At 41.2% G+C, this 25,918-nt stretch overlaps 1 protein-coding gene across 2 annotated transcripts in view; it reads left to right on the top strand.

The window, feature by feature from the left end:
• LOC139547001 (inactive dipeptidyl peptidase 10-like) overlaps window positions 1–25,918 on the top strand; it is a 323,183-nt gene that overhangs the window by 285,464 nt on the left and 11,801 nt on the right. For both annotated transcript variants that reach the window (XM_071356027.1, XM_071356028.1), the window contains exons 17-23: window positions 2,548–2,592; window positions 14,568–14,666; window positions 14,738–14,807; window positions 14,962–15,156; window positions 15,388–15,442; window positions 15,644–15,743; window positions 19,737–19,795. In XM_071356027.1, the coding sequence (XP_071212128.1) occupies window positions 2,548–2,592; window positions 14,568–14,666; window positions 14,738–14,807; window positions 14,962–15,156; window positions 15,388–15,442; window positions 15,644–15,743; window positions 19,737–19,795 (623 nt within the window). The remainder of the gene's footprint in view (window positions 1–2,547; window positions 2,593–14,567; window positions 14,667–14,737; window positions 14,808–14,961; window positions 15,157–15,387; window positions 15,443–15,643; window positions 15,744–19,736; window positions 19,796–25,918) is intronic.

Raw genomic sequence — 25,918 nt, 5'->3', positions numbered from 1 at the left:
CCGAATTTATGCAAAGAAACCACTACTAAAGGACACCAATAATAAGAAGAGACTTCTTTGGGCCAAGAAACATGAGCAATGGACAATAGACCGGTGGAAATCTGTCCTTTGGTCTGATGAGTCCAAATGTGTGGTTCCCACCGTGAAGCATGGAGGAGGAGGTGTAATGGTGTGGGGGTGCTTTGCTGGTGACACTGTCAGTGATTTCTTTTAGAATTCAAGGCAGACTTAATCAGCATGGTTACCACAATATTCTGCAGTGATACACCAACCCATCTGGTTTGCGCTTAGTGGGATTATCATTTGTTTATCAACAGAACAATGACCCAAAACACACCTCCAGGCTGTGTAAGGGCTATTTGACCAAGGAGGGGAGTGATTGAGTGCTGCATCAGATGACCTTGCCTCCACAATTACTCGACCTCAGCCCAATTGAGATGGTTTGTGATGAGTTGGACCGGAGAGAGAAGGAAAAGCAGCCAACAAGTGCTCAGCATAGTTATTTAACCTTTATTTAACTGGGCAAGTCAGTTAAGAACAAATTATTATTTAGAATGACGCCCTACACAGGCCAAACTCTGGTCCAATTGTGCGCCGCCCTATGGGACTCCCAATCACAGCCAGTTGTGATACATCCTGGATATGTGGATACTCCTTCAAGACTGCTGGAAAATGATTACTCATAAAGTTGGTTGAGAGAATGGCAAGAGTGTACAAACCTGTCATCAAGGAAAAGGGTGGCTACTTTGAAGAATCTAAAATCAAAAATATTGTTTAACACTTTTTTGGTTACTACATTATTCCATATGCGTTATTTCATAGTTTTGATGTCTTCACTATTATACTACAATGTAGAAAATATACAAAATGATGAAAAACCCTTGAATGAGTAGGTGTGTCCAATTTCTGGACTGGTACTGTATAAAGTGAGCAAGCATATTTAGCACACTCCATCCAACAAACTGCTAGGAGCAAAAGGTCTTTATGCAAATGTTTTCATAATTCTATGGTATTTCATTTATCCTTTATTTATCTAGGCAAGTCAGTTAAGAACAAATTCTTATTTACAATGACGGCCTACCGGGGAACAGTGGGTTAACTGCTTTGTTCAGGGAGAGAATGACAGATTTTTACTATGTCAGCTCGGGGATTCAATCAAGCAACCTTTCGGTTACTGGCCCAACACTCTAACCACTAGTCTACCTGCCGCCCGACGTATGTATGAATTTGTCAAAATTGTTTAAAAAAAATTGTTCTCATAAAGGCCAGAACGTTTTTATTTTTGTGATTTAGAGTCTAACATAACTTATGAAAATGTACTCCTTTAAACAAACATAATCGGAGATCCATTTGAGATGGATGTATGATTCAATTATAGTTCAAATAAAGTTGTCTTTTCCAATGTAGTCAACCATTTTTGTGTCAGTGGCCCCTCGAGCCACAACCCATTTGACAGATGTCAGGGGTTTGCCTTTGGCAATCTATCATTATTTAACATATAGTGTGGAGAGAGACCATCAGACAATTCCATATAAGAAGCATAATATATAATAAAAATAGTCGCTCTATTGTGTATAATTGCTTTAGGTGTTGTTATGGTGCTATGCGTACCAGTTAATTGCCGCCACAGTTGTTTATTGCTAAGATTTGTTTTAACCATATGCTCGAGTGTGTTTGTCTTGTGTACCATAAGTTAATGGACAAAATGTACCATCCTTCTGTTTGTGAACTATTAACACAATGCAGTTAGCACGTCATCTGAGGATATGGCTAAATTCAGTAGAAACCAAGTAGCTTGTCGCTACTTAGTCAAGCATATTTAAGTTAGTTAATTACCTCCATCAAAAGCAATGGATACTATTACCATTTTCAAACAGGTAACACAAATGAGAAACTATTTCTCTGTGTGACAAAATAGCAGCCCTTTTCTTTTACTGAGTTTGCAATTTTGTTGTTGGCCAGCTCCCCTTAAGAGTTTTAACACTGCATTGTTGTGAATAATATCGTATCTTTTTTTAATAAAAAAAAAAGCCTATGTAAGGCATGATAAAACTTGCCTTAAGTGGTGGAAATGAAACAAAGCTTACTCTTCATTGATCAATGCTGGGCTTTAAAAGTCTCAGATGCTTACCATTCATGGCAACAGTGTGTGGCTGTTAAATCGCCATTACCTCAGCTAGCATTATTCAAATGGAGGGGCTAGTCAGACTAAACAGGTCTGATAGTTGCTGTAGGAGTGATTTGTGGAGGGTTGGGCCGCCGAACAGCGACTGCTAGATCTTATTAACCTCAGTGTGGGTGTCTTCCAATGGGTGCTGAATAGAATTGACTTAATTTGACAAGCCCAGGTTATTAGAGGCAGTTTGAATGACCTTTATCCACTGACTGTAATGGGTAAAGAAGGGGAAGTGACAGTGGTGACAGTGGTTGTGACAGCAGCTAGGGGATTGGAAAGGCTGCTGTATTGTATGTGTGACCGTGCTACCCTGCTTGGGAGGTGCTAGATCGGATACATTTGTATGTCTAACTTTTTTGTATTTCTTGCAGGTCCGGGAGCACCCACTGTGATCTTACACAGCCTCAATAATTCCAGTAAGAACTCAACTTAATCTTCCACAATTGATGGTCATGTCATGAACTTATTTTAGCAATTAGCAAGATAACTTGGAACATTGGTGTTTTGCCAGAACCAACAAGTGTTGAAAGGATGAAAAAAACAGCCATTGCTCATTTTGTTCAAATATTGAGGATTTGCTCTTTAATATGCCAGCTCCCCTCTCACTGTTACCCTAGTTGAAACGACCCCCTCGTTGTCTTAATTTCATTATTTTCCTTTACGCCGTCCATGTCTGGATTTCTATCAATGTTTCATCTTGAATGTTAACAGATGCAGTGGAAAAAAAGGCAAGACATTTTTAATTTGGCAAGGATTATTTGGCCAGACTTTCCAATCCACAACTGAGAACTTTGGGGCCTTGGTGGTTTCATAATGAGAGGCCTATTTATTTTGTGTTTCTATAAAAAATGCTGGATAAATTACATTCCATTCAGTTTCCTCTCAGATGGCGAAAACGGAATATACAATAGGCATTCGTTTTGTAGTTCCATGTGGAGGAAATTGATTATTTTAAAAACCACCATTGACAAACACTTGAATGTATAAGATGTATTTGGAGAAAGTAACATTTCTGCACTGCAGTGGGTCGGAAATTTATGCTGCCAGTTGCGACAAGATCAATAGCACACCTAGTCAATTGTACGTCCGACACTGATAATATTACAGTGGTCGAACTCCGATGCAGGCAGCACTGCAGGCAGCATGCTGGTCAAAGGCTGACTATAGTTCATTATTTTGATGTACAACATTTAGTTCTGTCATAATTGTAGACCAACCAACATCTTATTATGGGTTAGGAAATACAATGCATCTGGTTTTATGAGACATTTAAAGTCTTGGGCTAAACAATTGGGCCTTGGTTTGTTGTGTCAAGGACACTGTTCAAAACCCACACAAAGTCTGTGCTGGAAAAACACGTGCTGGAAAAACATGAAAAACATATTTTCTCTGCACTTGATTTTTACTATATTTTTACTTCAGACTTGAAAAATAAGTCTAAACGCTCACGCGCCAAATGTATTCGGACAGGAGTAGTATTACTAATTGATTTTGTAAGTATTACCTCAGCATGTGCGTTATTCCAGAGGACGATTCAGACAGGATAAATTAATCTAATTCTTAAACTTTTTTATTCAATTGACTCATGACGGAAGCCTGGAGGTTTTTTCAACACGTCTGGACTATAATGAGCTACACTGATAACTCGTGCTTGGCTGCCAAATGTATAGGTGTCCCATTAATATTTAAATTGAGGAAGTGTGATCATAATTATTATTTTTGCGATCCATGGTAGACATACTTTTTGATTGCACATTTAAGTAAACTGACGCATTTGGCAACGTTCAAGTTCAATCCATTGGCACAAAGTGTATAAACAAAAATATTCACTGTGAAAGTTGAATGTAGGCAATTCATATGAAATATATGCACTGCCTTTTGTTTTAAGCATCAAGCTTTGAAATCCGTTCTTGTTTTCTTGCTCAAACTGCGAGCAAAACCTGTCAAACTCTGTAATTTCTCAGACAACATAAGGATGTCGGTACGCACGGGATTAGTATTATCAGAGGACCTTGAAGTTTGACAAAAGCTCTTGCACATAATTACATTTTCCGACTTCCCCCAGTAAAACTTACCTTGTTCAAAAAGTTTTATAAGTCTAATATAAAGGTCCTTCAGAAAGTATTCACACCCTTTGACATTGTCCACATTTTGTTGTGTTACAGCCTGAATTTAAAATAGATTAAATTGTGTGGTTTTTTGCCACAGATTTACACACACTATCCCACAATGTAAATGTGGAATTTAGTTTTTACACATTTTTACAAAAAAATGTAAAGCTGAAATCTTGATTAAATAATCATTCAACCTCTTTGTTATGGAAAGCCTAAAGGAATAAAAATGTGCTTAACAAGACACATAATACTTGGCCTCACTATGTATGCAATAATAGGGGTTAACATGATTTTTGAATGATTACCCCATCTCTGTACCCCACATTTACAATTATCTGTAAGGTCCCTTAGTCAAGTAGTGAATTTCAAACACAGCTTACGACAAAGACAAGGGAGGTTTTCCAATGCATCGCAAAGAAGGGCACCTATTGGTAGATGGTTAAAAAAAAAAGACACTGAATATCCCTTTGAGCATGGTGAAGTTATTCATTATGCTTTGGATGGTGTATGACCCTGTCACTACAAAGATACAGGCATCCTTCCTAATCCAGTTGAGAGGAAGGAAACAGCTCAGGCATTTCACCATCAAGCCAATGGTGATTTTAAAACAGTTAGAGTTTAATGGCTGTGATAGGAGAAAACTGAGGATGGATCAACAACATTGTAGTTATTCCACAATACTAACCTAAATGACAGAGTGAAAAGAAAGAAGCCTGTACAGAATAAAACATATTCCAAACATGCATCCATCCTGCACTAAAGATAAACTGAAGAAAATGTGGCAAAGCAATTCACTTCGAGTCCTAAATACAAAGTGTTTTGTTTGGGGCCAATCCAATACAACACATTACTGAGTAGCATGGGCTCCATATTCTCATAGTGGTGGCTGTATCATGTTATTGGTATGTTTGTAATTATTAAGGACTGGGGAGTATTTCAGGAGACCATTTTTTCAGAATGGAGCTAAGCACAGACAAAATCCTAGAGTAACACCTGGTTCAGTATGCTTTCCACTGGGAGATGAATTCACCTTTCATCAGGACAATAACCTAAAAGTCCAAATCTACACTGGATTTGCTTACTAAGAAGACAGTGAATGTTCCTGTGGCCACGTTTTGATTTATATCCACTTGAACATCTATGGCAAAATGCTTTTCTAACAATGATCAACAACCAATTTCACAGAGCTTGAAGAATGAAAAAAAATAATGATATGCAAATGTGGCACAATCCAGGTGTGGAAAGCTCTTAGAGACTTACCTAGAAAGACTCACAGCTGTAATCGCTGCCAAAGGTGCTTAATTTTCAATAATTTAGCTAACATTTCTAAAAACATGTTTTCACTTTGTCACTATGGGGTATTGTGTGTGGAAGTGTGCATTTTTTTCAATTTAAACCATTTTGAATTCAGGCTGGAGCACAACACAATGGGGAATAATTAAGGCGTATGAATACTTTCTGACGGCACTGTAATTCCACTTGCTTCTAAGAGCACTAAGATAAAAGGCCCACCAGTGGTGTAGTGGAGAAGTGGATATAATTCTGCAATACATTTTGCAAACGGCCCACCCGGCGCAGGAAAGGCGCCCTGTGTGAAAAATGATATTAGAAACAGTGACATGTACTCTGAATGACCTAAAATGACAAATACCATATTGGTCTTTGACAGTCAGGCCAACCCAAGGCAGCTACTCTTCCTGGGGTCCGGCATAATTAAGGCAGTTAAACAATTTGAAAAACATTACAATACATTTACATTTACATTTACATTTAAGTCATTTAGCAGACGCTCTTATCCAGAGCGACTTACAAATTGGTGCATTCACCTTATGATATCCAGTGGAACAACCACTTTACAATAGTGCATCTAACTCTTTTAAGGGGGGGGGGGGTTAGAGGGATTACTTTATCCTATCCTAGGTATTCCTTAAAGAGGTGGGGTTTCAGGTGTCTCCGGAAGGTGGTGATTGACTCCGCTGACCTGGCGTCGTGAGGGAGTTTGTTCCACCATTGGGGTGCCAGAGCAGCGAACAGTTTTGACTGGGCTGAGCGGGAACTGTACTTCCTCAGAGGTAGGGAGGCGAGCAGGCCAGAGGTGGATGAACGCAGTGCCCTTGTTTGGGTGTAGGGCCTGATCAGAGCCTGAAGGTACGGAGGTGCCGTTCCCCTCACAGCTCCGTAGGCAAGCACCATGATCTTGTAGCGGATGCGAGCTTCAACTGGAAGCCAGTGGAGAGAGCGGAGGAGCGGGGTGACGTGAGAGAACTTGGGAAGGTTGAACACCAGACGGGCTGCGGCGTTCTGGATGAGTTGTAGGGGTTTAATGGCACAGGCAGGGAGCCCAGCCAACAGCGAGTTGCAGTAATCCAGACGGGAGATGACAAGTGCCTGGATTAGGACCTGCGCCGCTTCCTGTGTGAGGCAGGGTCGTACTCTGCGAATGTTGTAGAGCATGAACCTACAGGAACGGGTCACCGCCTTGATGTTAGTTGAGAACGACAGGGTGTTATCCAGGATCACGCCAAGGTTCTTAGCACTCTGGGAGGAGGACACAATGGAGTTGTCAACCGTGATGGCGAGATCATGGAACGGGCAGTCCTTCCCCGGGAGGAAGAGCAGCTCTGTCTTGCCGAGGTTCAGCTTGAGGTGGTGATCCGTCATCCACACTGATATGTCTGCCAGACATGCAGAGATGCGATTCGCCACCTGGTTATCAGAAGGGGGAAAGGAGAAGATTAATTGTGTGTCGTCTGCATAGCAATGATAGGAGAGACCATGTGAGGATATGACAGAGCCAAGTGACTTGGTGTATAGCGAGAATAGGAGAGGGCCTAGAACAGAGCCCTGGGGGACACCAGTGGTGAGAGCACGTGGTGCGGAGACAGATTCTCGCCACGCCACCTGGTAGGAGCGACCTGTCAGGTAGGACGCAATCCAAGCGTGGGCCGCGCCGGAGATGCCCAGCTCGGAGAGCTGGCCCATACTCCACTACTCCACTACTACTGGCCCATACTCCACTACTACATATCTACAACGCAAAATCCATATGCACGTGTGTGTATAGTGCGTAGGTTATCAGGTGTGTGTATGCATGTGTCTGTGCCTATGTTTGTGTTACTTCACAGTCCCGCTGTTCCATAAGGTGTATTTTTACCTGCTTTTTGAATCTGATTCTACTGCTTGCATCAGTTACCTGATGTGGAATAGAGTTCCATGTAGTCATGGCTCTATGTAGTACTTTGCACCTCCCATAGTCTGTTCTGGACAGTGAAGAAACCTCTGGTGACATGTCTTGTGGGGTATGCATGGTTGTCCGAGCTGTGTGCTAGTATGTTAAACAAGCAGCTCGGTACCTTCAGCTTGTCAACACCTCTTACAAAATCAAATAATGAGGAAGTCAATCTCTCTTCCACTGAGCCATGAGAGATTGACATGCATGATATTAATGTTAGCTCTCCGTGTACTTTTAAGGGCCAGCCGTGCTGCCCTGTTCTGAACCAAATGCAATTTTGGTGGTCCAGGTGCAACAAAACCAGGGCCTGTAGAACCTGCCTTGTTGATAGTGTTGTTAAGAAGGCAGAGCAGCGCTTTATTATGGACAGACTTCTCCCCATCTTAGCTACTGTTATATCAATATGTTTTGACCATGACAATTTACAATCCAGGGTTATTCCAAGCAGTTTAGTCACCTCAACTTGCTCATTTTCCACATTATTCATTAAGAGAAGAAGTTGAGGTTTAGGGTTTATTGAATGATTTGTCCAAAATACAATGCTTTTAGTTTTGGAAATATTTAGGACTAACGTGTTCCTTGCTACCCATTCCGAAAGTAACTGCAGCGCTTGTTAAATGTTGCAGTAATTTCAGTCGCTGTAGTAGCTGACGTGTATAGTGTTGAATCACCCGCATACATAGACACACTGGCCTTACTCAAAGCCATGGGCATGTTATCAGTAAAAATTGAAAAAAGCAAGGGGCCTAAACAGCTACCCTGGGGAATTCCTGCTTCTACCTGGATTATGTTTGAGAGGCTTCCATTAAAGAACACCCTCTGTGTTCTGTTAGACAAGTAACTCTTTATCCACATTGTAGCAGGGAGTGTAAAGCCATAACACATATGTTTTTCCAGCAGCAGACTATGATCGATAATGTCAAAAGCTGCACTGAAGTCTAACAAGATAGCCCCCACAATAATGTTATCATCAATTTCTCTCAGCCAATCATCAGTCATTTGCATGTGCATTCGTGCTGAAAGTCTGCTGTCAATTTGTTTACTGTGAAATAGCATTGTATCTGGTCAAACTATCAAGGCACAAGGCAAGACCCAGATGCAGACACAGGAGGCAGATGGTTGGAGTCGTACAATGTTTATTATTCCAAAGGGGTAGGCTAGAGAATAGTCAGGCAAAAAGGTCAGGCAAAAAGGCAAAAAGGTCAAAAGCAGATCAGTCCAATAGGTACCGAAGGGCAGGCAGAATCAAGGTCAGGGCAGGCATGATGATCAGTTAGGCAGGAAAGTAGTCCAGAGTCAGGCAGGGGTCAGAACCGGGAGGACTATAAAAAGAGAATAGAAAAGATGTACGAGAAAAACATGCTGGTTGACTTGACTAAACATACAAGACAAACTGGCACAGAGAGACATGAAACACAGGGATAAATACACTGGGGAAATTAAGCGACGCCTGGAGGGGGTGGAGACAATCACAGGAACAGGTGAAACAGATCAGGGCGTGACACAACCACAATTTTTTCCAGAAGTTTACTAAGGGTTGGAACTGACTGGAATAACTGGAATAAGAAATGTCATAAATGTTTCAAGTGCAGCGTCTGGTTGCAGCTCATTACACACCACAGACCAGCAAATATTCTTTACATCATCAACAGTGCTAACAGTGTAACTCTGGTTCACAGGCTCATGATTACTGCATCCAATAGCTGTAGGATTAACACAGGTATTCAGGGCAATTAGGGGGACATAAATTAAGTTACTTGTGTCTTCCAACGCCCGGCGTCCGGCTACTGGGGTGGAAGAAAAAGAAAAAGTAGGCAGGCGTGGATTCCCCAGTATCTTTTGTAGGTTTGCTACTTGCTTGCTAAGAGTAGCCAATTCGCCCCTGTAGTCCTCCGCAAGCAAGCAGTTACTACATTGAAAGTCAGCGGACCAATATTGTCCCGGAACAATGCAAAGTAAACTGGAAACGTTCAATAGCGACCTCCATTTGAGACCGCTGAGCCAGCTAGGCTAGCTGTGCTTCCGTGTCTCTTCCCCTTTGCGGAATCTGGAGGAATCCCGGCAGCAGCAACTCACAGCAACTAAGAGCAGCAGAGCCGCAGGATCCAAAATAAAATAAAAGTATATAAAAACAATAAACCGAGGTCTCTTGTTCAGCTTTCAGCATTCAACAGCGTTCAACAACAAACAAACTTGTTTTTCAACCACTCCACAAATTTCTTGTTACAAACTATAGTTTTGGCAAGTCGGTTAGGACATCTACTTTGTGCATGACACAAGTCATTTTTCCAACAATTGTTTACAAACAGATTATTTCACTTAGAATTCAATGTACAGTCATGGCCAAAAGTTTTGAGAATTACACAAATATTAATTTTCACAAAGTTTGCTGCTTCAGTGTCTTTAGATATTTTTGACAGATGTTACTATGGAATATTGAAGTATAATTACAAGCATTTCATAAGTGTCAAAGGATTTTATTGACAATTACAGGGAGTTGATGCAAAGAGTCAATATTTGCAGTGTTGACCATTCTTTTTCAAGACCTCTGCAATCCGCCCTGGCATGCTGTCAATTAACTTCTGGGCCACATCCTGACTGATGGCAGCCCATTCTTGCATATTCAATGCTTGGAGTTTGTCAGAATTTGTGGGTTTTTGTTTGTCCACCCGCCTCTTTAGGATTGACCACAAGTTCTCAATGGGATTAAGGTCTGGGGAGTTTCCTGGCCATGGACCCGAAATATCGATGTTTTGTTCCCCCTTTGCCTTATGGCAAGGTGCTCCATCATGCTGGAAAAGGCATTGTTCGTCACCAAACTGTTCCTGGATGGTTGGGAGAAGTTGCTCTCGGAGGATGTGTTGGTACCATTCTTTATTTATGGCTGTGTTCTTAGGCAAAATAGTGAGTGATCCCACTCCCTTGGCTGAGAAGCGAACCCACACATGAATGGTTTCAGGATGCTTTACTGTTGGCATGACACAGGGCTGATGGTAGCGCTCACCTTGTCTTCTCCGGACAAGCTTTTTTCCGGATGCCCCAAACAATCGGAAAGGGGATTCATCAGAGAAAATTACTTTATCCCAGTCCTCAGCAGTCCAATCCCTGTACCTTTTGCAGAATATCAGTCTGTCCCTAATGTTTTTCCTGGAGAGAAGTGGCTCCTTTTCTGCCCTTCTTGACACCAGGCCATCCTCCAAAAGTCTTTACCTCACTGTGCGTGCAGATGCACTCACACCTGCCTGCTGCCATTCCTGAGCAAGCTCTGTACTGGTGGTGCCCCGATCCCACAGCTGAATCAACTTTAGGAGACGGTCCTGGCGCTTGCTGGACTTTCTTGGGCACCCTGAAGCCTTCTTCACAACAATTGAACCGCTCTCCTTGAAGTTCTTGATGATTCGATAAATGTTTGATTTAGGTGCAATCTTACTGGCAGCAATATCCTTGCCTGTGAAACCCTTTTTGTGCAAAGCAATGATGACAGCATGTGTTTCCTTGCAGGTAACCATGTTTGACAGAGGAAGAACAATGATTCCAAGCACCACCCTCCTTTTGAAGCTTCCAGTCTGTTACTCAAACTCAATCAGCATGACAGAGTGATCTCCAGCCTTGTCCTCGTCAACACTCACACCTGTGTTAACGAGAGAATCACTGACATGTTGTCAGCTGGTCCTTTTGTGGTAGGGCTGAAATGCAATGGAAATATTTTTGGGAGATTCGGTTAATTTCCATGGCAAAGAGGGACTTTGCAATTAATTGCAATACGTCTGATCACTCTTCGTAACATTCTGGAGTATATGCAAATTGCCATCATACAAACTGAGGCAGCAGACTTTGTGAAAATTAATATTTGTGTCATTCTCAAAACTTTTGGCCACGACTGTGTAACAATTCCAGTGGGTCAGAAGTTTACATACACAAAGTTGACTGTGCCTTTAAACAGCTTAGAAAATTCCAGAAAATTATGTCACGGCTTTAGAAGCTTCTGATAGGCTAATTGATATAATTTGAGTCAATTGGAGGTGTACCTGTGGATGTATTTCAAGGCCTACCTTCAAACTCAGTGCCTCTTTGCTTGACATCATGGGAAAATCAAAAGAAATCAGCCAAGAGTTCAGAAAAAAAATGGTAGACCACCACATGCCTTGTTCATCCTTGGGAGCAATTTTCAAACACCTGAAGGTACCACGTTCATATGTACAAACGATAGTATGCAAGTATAAACACCATGGGACAACGCAGCCGTCATACCGCTCAGGAAGGAGACGCGTTCTGTCTCCTAGAGATGAATTACTTTGTTGCGAAAAGTGAATATTAATCCCAGAAAAACAGCAAAAAACCTTGTGAAAATGCTGGAGGAAACAGGTACAAAACTATCTATATCCACAGTAAAACGAGTCCTATATCGACATAACCTGAAAGGTCACTCAGCAAGGAAAAAGCCACTGCTCCAAAACCGCCATAAAAAAGCCAGACTACGGTTTGCAACTGCACATAGGGACAAAGATCATACTTTTGGGAGAAATGTCCTCTGGTCTGATGAAACAAAAATAGAACTGTTTGGCCATAATGATCATCGTTATGTTTGGAGGAAAAGGGGGAGGCTTGCAAGCCGAAGAACACCATCCCAACCGTGAAGCACAGGGGTGGCAGCATCATGTTGTGGGGCGCTTTGCTGCAGGAGAGACTGGTGCACTTCACAAAATAGATGGCTTCACGAAGAAGGAAAATTATGGGGATATATTGAAGCAACATCTCAAGACATCAGTCAAGAAGTTAAAGCTTGGTCGCAAATGGTCTTCCAAATGGACAATGACCCCAAGCATACTTCCAAAGTTGTGGAAAAATGGCTGAAGGACAACAAAGTCAAGGTATTGGAGTGGTCATCACAAAGCCCTGACCTCAATCCTATAGGAACGTTTTGGGCTGAACTGAAAAGGCATGTGTGAGCAAGGAGGCCTACAAACCTGACTCAGTTACACCAGCTCTGTCAGGAGGAATGGGCCAAAATTCACCCAACTTATTGTGGGAAGCTTGTGGAAGGCTACCTGAAACGTTAGACCCAAGTTAAACAATTTAAAGGCAATGCTACCAAATACTAATTGAGTGTATGTAAACTTCTGACCCACTGGGAATGTGATGAAAGAAATAAAAGCTGAAATAAATTATTCTCTACTATTATTCTGACATTTCACATTCTTAAAATTAAGTGGCGATCCTAACTGACCTAAGACAGTGAATTTTTACATGGATTAAATGTCAGGAATTGTGAAAAACTGAGTTTCAATGTATTTGGCTGAGGTGTATGTAAACTTAGCTCAGATGTACTGTGCTGGTCTGGATATTTTTTTCACATTGACCTTTATGGCGGGGTTCAAGCCATTATGGTGGATGCATATCCAGGCCAACTCGTCTGGACTTGGCTTGGCATGGCTCAGTGTCAATTTAGTGCTGCAGTGTGTAAGCCACCATTGTGTTCCCATGTTCTGTTCCTACAGTACCTCTCTTTACACTACAGAACCAATCTGAACTAGGCTGGCCTAGTTAGCCATTCAGTTCAGTTGCTGGAAGCCTGCAACTGTGCTGAAATTGAAATTGTGAAAATAATAGATCAGAGCCCTAAGTGTAAAAATGGGTTCAGTGACTGTGCTACATTCTAATGCTAATAAGCTTCAGTCTGCCCATTGTATAACAAATCGATAAAGTTGGATAGCAAGTTGGATAATGGGAGAAGATAAAATATTTTGCGATGGAATTACAGAACATGCAGTAGGCCTAATGCATGAATATACCAAGATGTACTCAAGGAGTTTAGGTAGTTTTAACACATTTGACTTCATATGATATTCATACTTGTCTAACATTTAAACACCACAACTGTTATGATATTAAACATATATAATATTTACCAAATACATTTGCGTAGTTTTGGTCATTTCGAGTTTCATGTCAACATTTTAGCAGTACAGTACATCTCAGTATGTAGGCCTACGGTGTTTCAATCAAAATGCATTTTCAACAAACATCAAAGACAGAGAGAGAGAGATGGATAGAGAGGGAGGGGGGAGAGGGAGAGAGAGTGGTTTCTGTGCGTCCACTTTGTCCCTCTAATTAGCATACCATGTCTGTAAAAGAAGTCAGTGCAGCGGCATCACCCTGGCTCAACACCAGCACGCGACACTTTACCTGCTCCAGACATGCCAAAAATGAGTCTGCGCGCTCTACCATGTCTTTAACTTCCGTTTCACAATTGTTACGAGGAGCGCACTTCAAATGTTTGGTGTCAGTATGTGAGAAAGACAAAAAAAAACGTAAAGATATCTCAAGATATCCTTGTTACTTTTATGCACAGCCAAGGCGCCACCTAGCAAAAATCTTTGATTGAACCTAAGTAATGTTCTGAATGACCAGCCAATCAGAGCCATTTCATCTTGTTACGGCTGTCCTCGCTGACAGAAGGTGTGGACCAAAACGCAGAGTGGTTAGTGTTCATTCTTTTAATGAAAGTCAACAAAACACTTCAAAATACAAAAACAACCAACGTGACAAAACCGAAACCGTCCTGTGTGGCAACAAAACCTCCACAGGAACAAACACCCACAAAACACAAGTGAAACCCAGGCTGCCTAAGTATGATTCTCAATCAGGGACAACGATTGACAGCTGTCTCTGATTGAGAATCATACCAGGCCGAACACCAAATCCCAACATAGAAAATCAACCATAGACCAACCCACCCAACTCACGCCCTGACCAACTAAAATAAATACAAGACAAAGGAAAACAGGTCAGGAACGTGACACATCTGCTGTTCACGTGCACATTATTACTTTGCTGGCCGTTTTTTAAATGTAACGTTTGCATTTATTCACGTGATTGGATTAGCCAATTATTTTACGTGTTTTGCTCTTGTGTAGGCTACTTTGTGCATGATTTCTCTATTGTACTTCATAATTGATAAGGTGCATGTGTACCTTCTACTACACTACTGTGGCCCGCGTTGTGGACACTTCTAGAACGTATGCAACTTTTTCTCTCAACATAGATTACTACATCCTTGAGAACAACTCTTTACTGAAGGCAGCTTTGAAGATCAAGAGGATTCAAATGACGGACTTCAGAACAATCCAGATGGAACATTTTGGTAAGACGGGTCATTTTCGCTACTTACATTTTTATTACAGGTTATTGCTAATGGCTGCTTTCTCTGCTCAGATCTGCCTTTGAAGATCTCCTACCCACCAGACTTTTCTGAATCACGTCAATATGGCCTGCTACTGGTAGTGTACGTATCTCCTTCAGTGTCTGTGCACACTGTTTTTTAAATTATTTTATGGTTGGTGCGGACCCCATCATGAGAGCCAGACTGTCTTTATGATGCCCATATAAGGACTGCCTCAAGCACTGTTTTATTCTGTCATTTGTATCTTTAAATTCAGCGATGGCTCCCCCGGTGGCCAGGCTGTGAGCGACCGATTCATTCTGGACTGGGACTCGGTTCTGGTCAGCTCGGATAACATCATTGTGGCTCGTCTAGACGGCAGAGGGAGTGGCTTCCTGGGCCAGAGGGTTCTACATGAGGTCCACCAACGTTTGGGGACAGTAGAGGTGCAGGATCAAATCGCAGCTGTGGAGTATGTACTAGTTTGATCCTTTCCCATTGAGTCTAATTTCATTATAATTTAATTCAATAAGTCATTAACCTTAGAATACATGCCAATTTAAGAATTTGCTTACGTTTTCTATTTAACTGAATTTGGCAAACAACTTTAAACATCTTTAGGAACTGTATTCATATTACTGTATTCCATTCTATGATATCATACTTTGTAACTTGGGCATCTCCTCAATATTGTTTATTTCAGATACATGTTGACATTCCCGTACATTGATCGTACACGGATAGGAGTATTTGGGAGGGTAAGATTCTATTGACAGATTCTCTCACAGAGGCTCCAGCTTGCTCGTCTCAAGTTGATTTGAATGACTTTAGGAGACACACATACTCAACATGTTAGTATAAACTTTTACTTTATTTGCTGGCTGTGCCCCATGATATAACATTTAACAAATAAAACTATCTTTTTTTTTTTGGTTACTTGTTTTTTTTATATCTTCCAGGGCTATGGTGCCTATATTACATTAATGATGCTCAAATCAACAGACAGCCTGTTAAAATGTTCCGTAGCAATGTCCCCAGTCACAGACTGGAAACTATATGGTGAGTAGAAGCTTGACTGTAAAATATTTGTTGTTATTAACCTTTATGACCTTTTATGATGACTTTTATGACAGTCTTAATGACAGCTTTAATATGTTTAATGTAAAGTGTTCTCGACAAGTTAGATGCAAGATTTTAAAGACAGTCATCTATTATGATTTCATGTTCTTGTCACTTACTTATATGTATTACGCACAAACAGTCTTTCTCATGTTATGAAATAGGCCTCACAATCTGTGGTGTCATAGACCTGCATATCATCACTTGGGTCTAACAGGGCTTTTGGCCATCCCAATCTTTGATTGGTTCCAGAATCACATCAATAGATAAAAGGGTAGGAAAGGAGAGGTGACAGAAGGGTGGATACCTGAGTAGGGGATTCTTCTCACATGGGGAACCATTTATGGAGGCGATGGTCTTATTTGTAAGAAATTCCTCAATAAGGAATTAGGATATTGTTCAAATTGTACATTAAAATGAAACATTGCAACACCTGAGCAACAGAGAGAGACCAAAAACGACTGAAGATTAAACCACAGAGTATCATAAGATCTCACTGGCTACTTATGCACTTTTATGTCTTAAAGTAACATTTATAAATTGTTTCATTTCATATTCATCATCTCCAGCACCACCCCCAACATCACCATATGTGAAAATGGCACATTTCTATGTTTTGTAGTAAAAAAGATAGAGGAAGATAAATGTTTCCTATGACATCAACCAATTAGTAGACAATCAGTAGGCAAATAGTAGACAAATGCGGGGTGGCAGGTAGCCTAGTGGTTAGAGCGTTGGGCCAGTAACCGAATGGTTGCTAGTGGAGGTTGACCGATTAATCGGCATGGCCGATTAAATAGGGCCGATTTCAAGTTTTCATAACAATTGGTAATCAGCATTTTTGGATGCTGATTATGGCCGATTACATTGCATTCCATGAGGAAACTGCGTGTCAGGCTGGCCACCTGTTACGCGAGTGCAGCAAGGAGCAAAGGTAAGTTGCTAGCTAGCATTAAACTTGTCTTGTAAAAAACATCAATCTTCACATAATCACTAGTTAACTACACATGGTTGATGATATTACTAGGTTAATTAGCTTGTCCTGCGTTGCATATAATCAATGCGGTGCCTGTTAAGTTATCATCGAATCACAGCCTACTTCGCCAAACGGGTGATGATTTAACAAAAAGCGCATTTGCGAAAAAAGCACAATCGTTACATGAATGTACCTAACCATAAACATCAATGCCTGTCTTAAAATCAATACACAGAAGTATATATTATTTAACCTGCATAGTTAGTTAAAATAAATTAATGTCAGCAGAATATTAACTAGGGAAATTGTGTCACTTCTCTTGCATTCAATGCATGCAGAGTTAAGGCCAATGCAACAGTCTGGCTCGTTGCGAACTAATTTGCCAGAATTTTACATAATTATGACAACATTGAAGGTTGTGCAATGTAACAGAAATATTTAGACTTAGGGTTGTCACCTGTTCGATAAAATACGGAAAGGTTCCGTATTTCACTGAAAGAATAAACGTTTTGTTTTCGAAAGGATAGTTTCCGGATTTGACCATATTAATGACCAAAGGCTCGTATTTCTGTGTTTATTATATTATAATTAAGTCTATGATTTAAAATTTAATAGAGCAGTCTGACTGAGCGGTGGTAGGCAGCAGCAGGGTCATAAGCATTCATTCAAACTTTACTACGTTTGCCAGCAGCTCTTAGCAATGCTTGAATCACAGCGCTGTTTATGACTTCAAGCCTGTCAACTCCTGAGATTAGGCTGGCAATACTAAAGTGCCTATTAGAACATCCAATAGTCAAATGTATATGAAATAAAAATGGTATAGAGAGAAATAGTCGATGCATCATAATTCCTATAATAACTACAACCTAAAACTTCTTAACTGGGAATATTGAAGAACTGGGAATATTGAACCACCAGCTTTCATACAGTTGTAGTTGGAAGTTTACATACACTTAGGTTGGAGTCATTGAAACTCGTTTTTCAACCACTCCACAAATTTCTTGTTTAATAACAAACTATAGTTTTGGCAAGTCGGTTAGGACATCTACTTTGTGCATGACACAAGTCATTTTGCCAACAATTGTTTAAAGACAGATTATTTCACTTATAATTCAAAGTATCACAATTCCAGTGGGTCAGAAGTTTACATACACTAAGTTGACTGTGCCTTTAAACAGCTTGGAAAATTCCAGAAAATTATGTCATGGCTTTAGAAGCTTCTGATAGGCTAATTGACATCATTTGAGTCAATTCGAGGAGTACCTGTGGATGTATTTCAAGGCCTACCATTTTAAACTCAGTGCCTTATTGCTTGACATCATGGGAAAATCAAAAGAAATCAGCCAAGAACTCAGAAAAAAAATTGTAGACCTCCACAAGTCTGGTTCATCCTTGGGAGCAATTTCCAAATGCCTGAAGGTACCACGTTCATCTGTACAAACAATAGTACGCAAGTATAAACACCATGGGACCACGCAGCAGTCATTCCGCTCAGGAAGGAGACGTGTTCTGTCTCCTAGAGATGAACGTACTTTGGTGCGAAAAAGGGCAAATCAATCCCAGAACAACAGTAAAGGACCTTGTGAAGATGCTGGAGGAAACAGGTACAAAAGTATCTATATCCACAGTAAAACGAGTCCTATATCGACATAACCTGAAAGGCCGCTCAGCAAGGAAGAAGCCACTGCTCCAAAACCACCATACAAAAATGCCAGACTATGGTTTGCAACTGCACATGGGGACAAAGATCATACTTTTTGGAGAAATGTCCTCTGGTCTGATGAAACAAAAATATAACTGTTTGAATGGGCCACAATTCACCTAACTTATTGTGGGAAGCTTGTGGAAGGCCACCCGAAACGTTTGACACAAGTTAAACTATTTAAAGGCAATGCTACCAAATACTAATTGAGTGTATGTAAACTTTTGACCCACTGGGAATGTTATGAAAGAAATAAAAGAAGAAATAAATAATTCTCTGTACTATTATTCTGACATTTCTCATTCTTAAAATAAAGTGACGATCCTAACTGACCTTAGAGAGGGAATTTTTACTAGGATTAAATGTCAGGAATTGTGAAAAACTGAGTTTAAATGTATTTGGCTACGGTGTATGTAAACTTCTGACTTCAATTGTATGTTCTAAGCAAGGAACTTAAACGTTAGCTTTTTTACATGGCACATATTGCACTTTTTCTTATCCAACACTGTGTTTTTGCATTATTTTAACCAATTTGAGCATGTTTCATTATGTATTTGAAACTAAATATACTTTATGTATTATATTAATTAAAATAAAAGTGTTCATTCAGTATTGTTGTAATCTGTTGTAATTTGTCATTATTACAAATATATATATTTATTTATACATATATAAATAAAAATCGGCCGATTAATCGGTATATGCTTTTTTTGATCCACCAATAATCGGTTTAGGTATAGAAAAATCATAATCGGTCGACCTCTAGCTGCTAGATCGAATCCACGAGCTGACAAGGTAAAAATCTGTCATTCTGACACTGAATAAAGCAGTTAACCCACTTTTCCTAGGCTGTCATTGTAAATAAGAATTTGTTCTTAACTGACTTGCCTAGTTAAATAAAGGTTAAATAAAAAATTGCCTACTCAAAATTTGTTAAAATCACATGATGACATTAAACACTTATCTTCCCCTATATTTTTTACTACAAAGCATTGAAACGCAAAATGTTCACATGTTGATGTTCGGCTGGTGCTGGAGATACGAAGTTATGATATGAATATGAAGTTGAATAATTGTGTAATCCCCCCCCCCTCCCCCCATTTTAATTTTTTTTTCTCCATTTAGTTTGGATGCAGAATGACAGACATCACTTTCTGTGTACAGTCAGCAAAACTAACACTTAGCTCACCTGAAGCACTGAAACACTGTCTGCACCTGCCACCTTTTTAGAGTGTATCGCTTTCTATTTGAACAGCATCAGCATTTTCTGAGAGGTACCTCGGCATGCCATTACGGGACGACAGCAGATATCAGGTGCGTTTGTTTACCGCCTCCCTGCTCTTGTTTGCCGCCATTCTTGTTTAGCTCTTTGAAAGCGCCACGTCCTAGCCTCAAAGACATGCCTCTAGTTTAGCCCCCACAGTTACAGAATGTCACTACCATCAAAGTCAGAGGTACTGAGTTTTTTTTCCCCCTTTTCCTTTTTATGAAGCTTCCAGAGCGCAGAGACTTTGTCACTCATCTCCTACGGTAAATGTGGCGCATTAGCTTATTAAATCGCACTACGTTCGTGTTTTGACGAGCTGCTGAAGGGGGTCGTCTGGCTTTCCCAGACTCCCCTAAGGTGTGGACCTGGTGCTGTGTCAAACAGCTGGTTCACTTACACTGATAAGAAAGACTGAACAGTCAGGACTTCTGGACACTGTTTATTTATATGACTACAATTTGTACAGCAAACTAATTGAAATAAGCCATTATATCAGAAACAACACAACTGTCTCCAACCAATACAGATTGTGCACATTACAGACAAGATCAATTATCACATTATCCATACCTCAGTAATAAAGTACTGTATGTACCATTGAAATATACACTGAGTGTACAAAACATTAAGAACACTTCCCTAATATCGAGTTGCACCCCCCCCCACACTTTTGCCCTCAGAACAGCTTCAATTCATCGGGGCATGGACTCTACAAGGTGTCGAAAGCATTCCACAGGGATGCTGGCCCATGTTGACTCCAATGCTTCCCACAGTTGTGTCAAATTGGCTGGATGTCATTTGGGCACTCTTGATTCACACAAGCTACTGTTGAGTGTGAAAACCCAGGAGCGTTGCAGTTCTTGACACAAACCGGTGTGCCTGGCACCTACTACTGTTCAAAGGTACTTAAATATTTTGTCATCAAACTTTATTTGCCACATCTACAAGTGTAGACTTTACTGTGAAATGCTTACTTACAAGCCCTTAACCAACAGTGCAGTTCAAGAAGAAGAAAATATTTACCAAGTAGACTAAAATAAAAAGTAATAATAAAATGTAACACAATAAGAATAACAATAACGAGGCTATATACAGGGGGCACCGGTACCAAGTCAGTGTGCAGGGGTACAGGCTAGTTGAGGTAACCTCTACATGTAGGTGGGGGCGAAGTGACTTTGCATAGGTAACAAACAAACAGAGTGTTACAGCAGTTTACAAGAGGTTGGGTCAAAGGCGATTTTTATGAATTGTTCAGCAGTCTAATGGCTTGGGGATAGAAGCTGTTGAGGAGCCTTTTGGTCCTAGACTTGGCGCTCCGGTACCGCTTGCCATGCGGTAGCAGAGAAAACAGTCTGTAACTTGGGTGACTGGAGTCTCTGACAATTGTATGAGCTTTCCTCTGACACCGCCTATTATATAGATCCTGGATGGCAGGAAGCTTGGCCCCAGTGATGTACTGGGCCGTTCGCACTACCCTCTGTAGCGTTCAGATGCTGAGCAGTTGCCATACCATGCAGTGATGCAACTGGTCAGGATGCTCTCGATGGTGCAGCTGTAGAACCTTTTGAGGATCTGGGGGCCCATGCCAAGTCTTTTCAGTCTCCTGAGGGGAAAAAGGTTTTGTCGTGCCCTCTTCACGACTGTCTTGGTATGTTTGGACCATGATAGTTCGTTGGTGATGTGGACACCAAGGAACTTGAAACTCTCGACCCGCTCCACTACAGCCTGTTCTGCCCGCCTTTTCCTGTAGTCCACGATCAGCTCCTTTGTCTTGCTCACATTGAGGGAGAGGTTGTTGTCCTGGCACCACACTGCCAGTTCACTGACCTCCTCCCTGTAGGCCATCTCATTATTGTCGGTGATCAGGCCTACCACTGTTGTGTCGTCAGCAAACTGAATGATGATGTTGGAGTCGTGTTTGGCCATGCAGTCTTGGATGAACAGGGAATACAGGAGGGGACTAAGTACACGCCCCAGTGTTAAGGATCAGCATGGCGGACGTGTTGATGCCTACTCTTACCACCTGGGGGAGCCCATCAGGAAGTCCAGGATCCAGTTGCAGAGGGAGGTGTTTAGTCCCAGGGGCCTTAGCTTAGTGATGAGCTTCGTGGGCACTATGGTGTTGAACGCTGAGCTGTAGTCGATGAACAGCCGGGTGAGAAAGAGCGGTGTGGAGTGCAATGGAGATTGCGTCATCTGTGGATCTGTTGAGGCGGTATGCAAATTGGAGTGGGTCTAGGGTGTCCAGGGGGATGCTGTTGATGTGAGCCATGAACTTTCAAAGCACTTCATGGCTACCGACGTGCTATGGGGAGGAAATCATTTAGGCAGGTTACCTTCGCTTCCTTGGGCACAGGGACTATGGTCGTATGCTTGAAACATGACAGACTCGGTCAGGGAGAAGTTGACAGTTTAGTGTTCAGTTCAGTGAAGACACTTGACAGTTGGTCCGCTCATGATTTGAGTACACGTCGTGGTAATCCATCTGGCCCAGCGGCTTTGTGAATGTTGACCTTTTCAAAGGTTTTGTTCACATCGGCTACCGAGAGCGTTATCACACAGTCATCCAGACAGCTGGAGCTCTCGTGGATGCTTCAGTGTTGCTTGCCTCGAAACATGGATAAAAGGCATTTAGCTCGTCTGGTAGGCTCATGTCACTGAGCAGCTAGCGTCTGGGTTTCCCTTTGTTGTCCGTAATAGTTTTCAAGCCCTTCCACATCCGATGAGCATCAGAGCCGGTGTAGTAGGATTCAATCTTAATCCTGTATTGACGCTTTGCTTGTGTGATGGTTCGCCTGAGGGCATAGCGGAATTTCTTATAAGCGTGTGCATTAGTCTCCTGTAGTGTAGCATCCTCGTTATCTAACCACTTCCGTATTGAGCGAGTCACTGGTACTTCCTGCTTTAGTTTTTGCTTGTAAGCAGGAATCGGGTTGATAGAATTGTGGTCAGATTTGCCAGATGGAGGGCGGGGGAGAGCTCTGTATGCATCTCTGTTTGTGGAGTAAAGGTGGTCTAGGATGTTTTGTCTCTGGTTGCACATGTGATATGCTGGTAAAAATTTGGTAAAACTGATTTAAGTTTGCCTGCATTAAGTCCCTGGCCACTAGGTAAACCGCTTCTGGGTGAGCATTTTCTTCTTTGCTTATGGCCTTATAGAGTTGGTTGAGAGCGGTCTTAGTGCCAGCTTCGCTTTGTGGTGGTAAATAGATGGCTACAAATAATACAGATGAGGACTCTCTTGGTAGATAGTGTGGTCGACAGCTTATCACAAGGTGTTCTACCTCAGGCGAGCAATACCTCGAGACTTCTTTAATATTAGACATTGAGCACCAGATGTCATTGACAAAAAGACACACACCCCCACCCCTCGTCTTACCAGAGGTAGTGTCTCTGTTCTGCCGGTGCATGGAAAATCCCGCCAGCTCTATATTGTCCGTTTCTTCGTTCAGCCATGTCTCGGTGAAACATAAGATGTTAGTTTTTAATGTCCCGTTGGTAGGATAATCTTAATAGTAGGTCATCATTTCAATTTTCTAACAATTGCACGTTAGCAAGGAGAATGGAAGACATTGGGAGTTTACTCGCTCGCCTCTGGATTCTCAGAACGATCCCTGATCTGCGTACCCTTTTCCAGCGTCTTTTCTTCACGCAAAAGGCGTGGATCTGGGCCTGTTCCAGTGAAAGCAGGATATCCTTCTTGTCGGACTCATTAAAGGAAAACATTTATTCCAGTCCGCGGTGAGTAATCGCTTTTCTGATGTCCAGAATTTATTTTCGGTCATAAGAGACGGTAGCAGCAACATTATGTACACAATAAGCTAAAAAATAAGTTCCACAAAACAAAAAAATGCAAAATTGGTTGGGAGAATGTGAAACATCAGCCATGTTCTTCGGCACCATCTTCACCCTCTGTAAGGCACACATACACAGTGCTTGTCTCAATTGTCTCAAGGCTTCAAAATATTTTTTTACCCGTCTACTCCCCTTCATCAACACTGATTAAAGTGGATTTAACAAGTGACATCAAGAAGGGATTATAGCTTTCACCTGGTCAGTCTGTCATGAAAATAGCAGGTGTTCGTAATGTTTATACACTCAGTGAATATTCATTGTTTTTGATTGAGGACTGAGAATGGACCATTCCGGAACATGCAACACCTATTGGAAAGCCACTCTGGTGTGTCTTTGGCATTAAAAGGGGTGTAATTATTTTTCTGAAAAAGTTAACTTCCCAGGGTTTTGAAATGTCTACGGCAGGTTTTTCCTTTACTTTTTCCTGGGCTTTGCTCCTTAATTTTTTATTTCAATCCTCACAAGCCTCCCAGTCCCTGCCGGTGACAAGCATATCCATAACATGATTTTGCATTCACAAAACTTTAAAATACAGTGCATTCCCTCCACATTACTGGCCTGTACGACAAAGTGAAAAGAACGTCTGCCAACACCTTGTCACGCCCTGACCTTAGTTATCTTTGTTTTCTTAATTATTTTGGTTAGGTCAGGGTGTGACAAGGGTGGTATGTGTGTTTTTGTCTGGTCTAGGGTTTTTGTATGTCTAGGTTGTGTGTGTAGTCTAGGCATACGTAGGTCTATGGTGGCCTGGATTGGTTCCCAATCAGAGGCAGCTGTTTATCGTTGTCTCTGATTGGGGATCCTATTTAGGTTGCCATTTTCCAGTTTGGTTTGTGGGTGATTGTCTATGTTGATGTTGCATGTCTGCATTCGTTATCATTAGCGTCACGGTCGTTTGTTATTTTGTATAGTTTGTAATAGTTTGTTTCAGTGTTCTTTAGTTGTCATTAAATAAGCTGCGCTTTGTTCTCCTCACTACGACGATCGTGACACACCTTGCACAGTCTTCGCATTTTGCTTCCTTCAAATTTATTCTGAAAGGGGATTACATTTCATAGTTTTCCTACAAATCTACGGAACCTACAGTAGCAGTCAAAAGTTTGGACACACCTACTCATTCAAGGGTTTTATTTATTTATACTATTGTCTACATTGTGCAATAATAGTGAAGACATCAAAACTATTAAATAACATATTTTTCTAATTTCTTTCCTTAATGCATTTGAGCCAATCAGTTGTGTTGTGACAAGATAGAGGTGGTACACAGACAATAGCCCTATTTGGTAAAAGACCAAGTCAATATTATGACAAGAAAAGCTCAAATAAGCAAAGAGCAACAACAGTCCATCAATACTTTAAGACATGAAGGTCAGTCAATGCAGAACATTTAAAAAACGTTGAAAGTTTCTTCAAGTGCAGTGGGAAAAAACGGCTCTCATGAAGGTCGCCACAGGAAAGGAAGACCCAGAGTTACCTCTGCTGCAGAGGTTAAGTTCATTAGAGTTACCAGCCTCAGAAATTGCAGTCAAAATAAATACTACAAAGAGTTCAAGTAACAGACACATCTCAAAATCAACTGTTCAGAGGAGACTGTGTATATCAGGCCTTCATGGTCAAATTGCTGCAAAGAAACCACTTCTAAAGATATATATATATATATAAACATCACTGACATTTTCAACCTCTCCCTGACAAGTCTGTAATACCTACATGTTTCAAGCAGACCGCCATAGTCCCTGTGCCCAGAAGTGAAGGTAACCTGCCTAAATTACTTCCTCCCTGTATCACTAACGTCGGCCATGAAGTGCTTTGAAATGCTGGTCATGGCTCACATCACAGATATCATCCCGGAAACCCTAGACCCATTCCAATTCGCATACCGCCCCAACAGAATCTCAATCACACTCCACACTGCCCTTTCCCAACTGGACAAAAGGAACACCTACAGTTGAAGTCGGAAGTTTACATACACCTTAGCAAAATAGATTTAAACTCAGTTTTTCAAGATTTCTTACATTTAATCCTAGTTAAAATTCCCTGTCTTAGGTCAATTAGCAACAGCACTTTATTTTAAGAATGTGAAATGTCAGAATAATAGTAGAGAGAATGATTTATTTCAGCTTTTATTTCTATCACATTCCCAGTGGGTCAGAAGTTTACATACACTCAATTAGTATTTAGTAGCATTGCCTTTAAATTGTTTAACTTGGGTCAAACGTTTCGGGTAGCTTTCCACAAGCTTCCCACAATAAATTGGGTGAATTTTGGCCCATTCCTCCTGACAGAGCTGGTGTAACTGAGTCAGGTTTGTAGGC

The sequence above is a fragment of the Salvelinus alpinus genome, chromosome 20 (assembly GCF_045679555.1).
Source record: "Salvelinus alpinus chromosome 20, SLU_Salpinus.1, whole genome shotgun sequence".
In the NCBI taxonomy this organism is placed as follows: Eukaryota; Metazoa; Chordata; class Actinopteri; order Salmoniformes; family Salmonidae; genus Salvelinus; species Salvelinus alpinus.
This window is presented reverse-complemented; position numbering and strand designations above follow the sequence as displayed.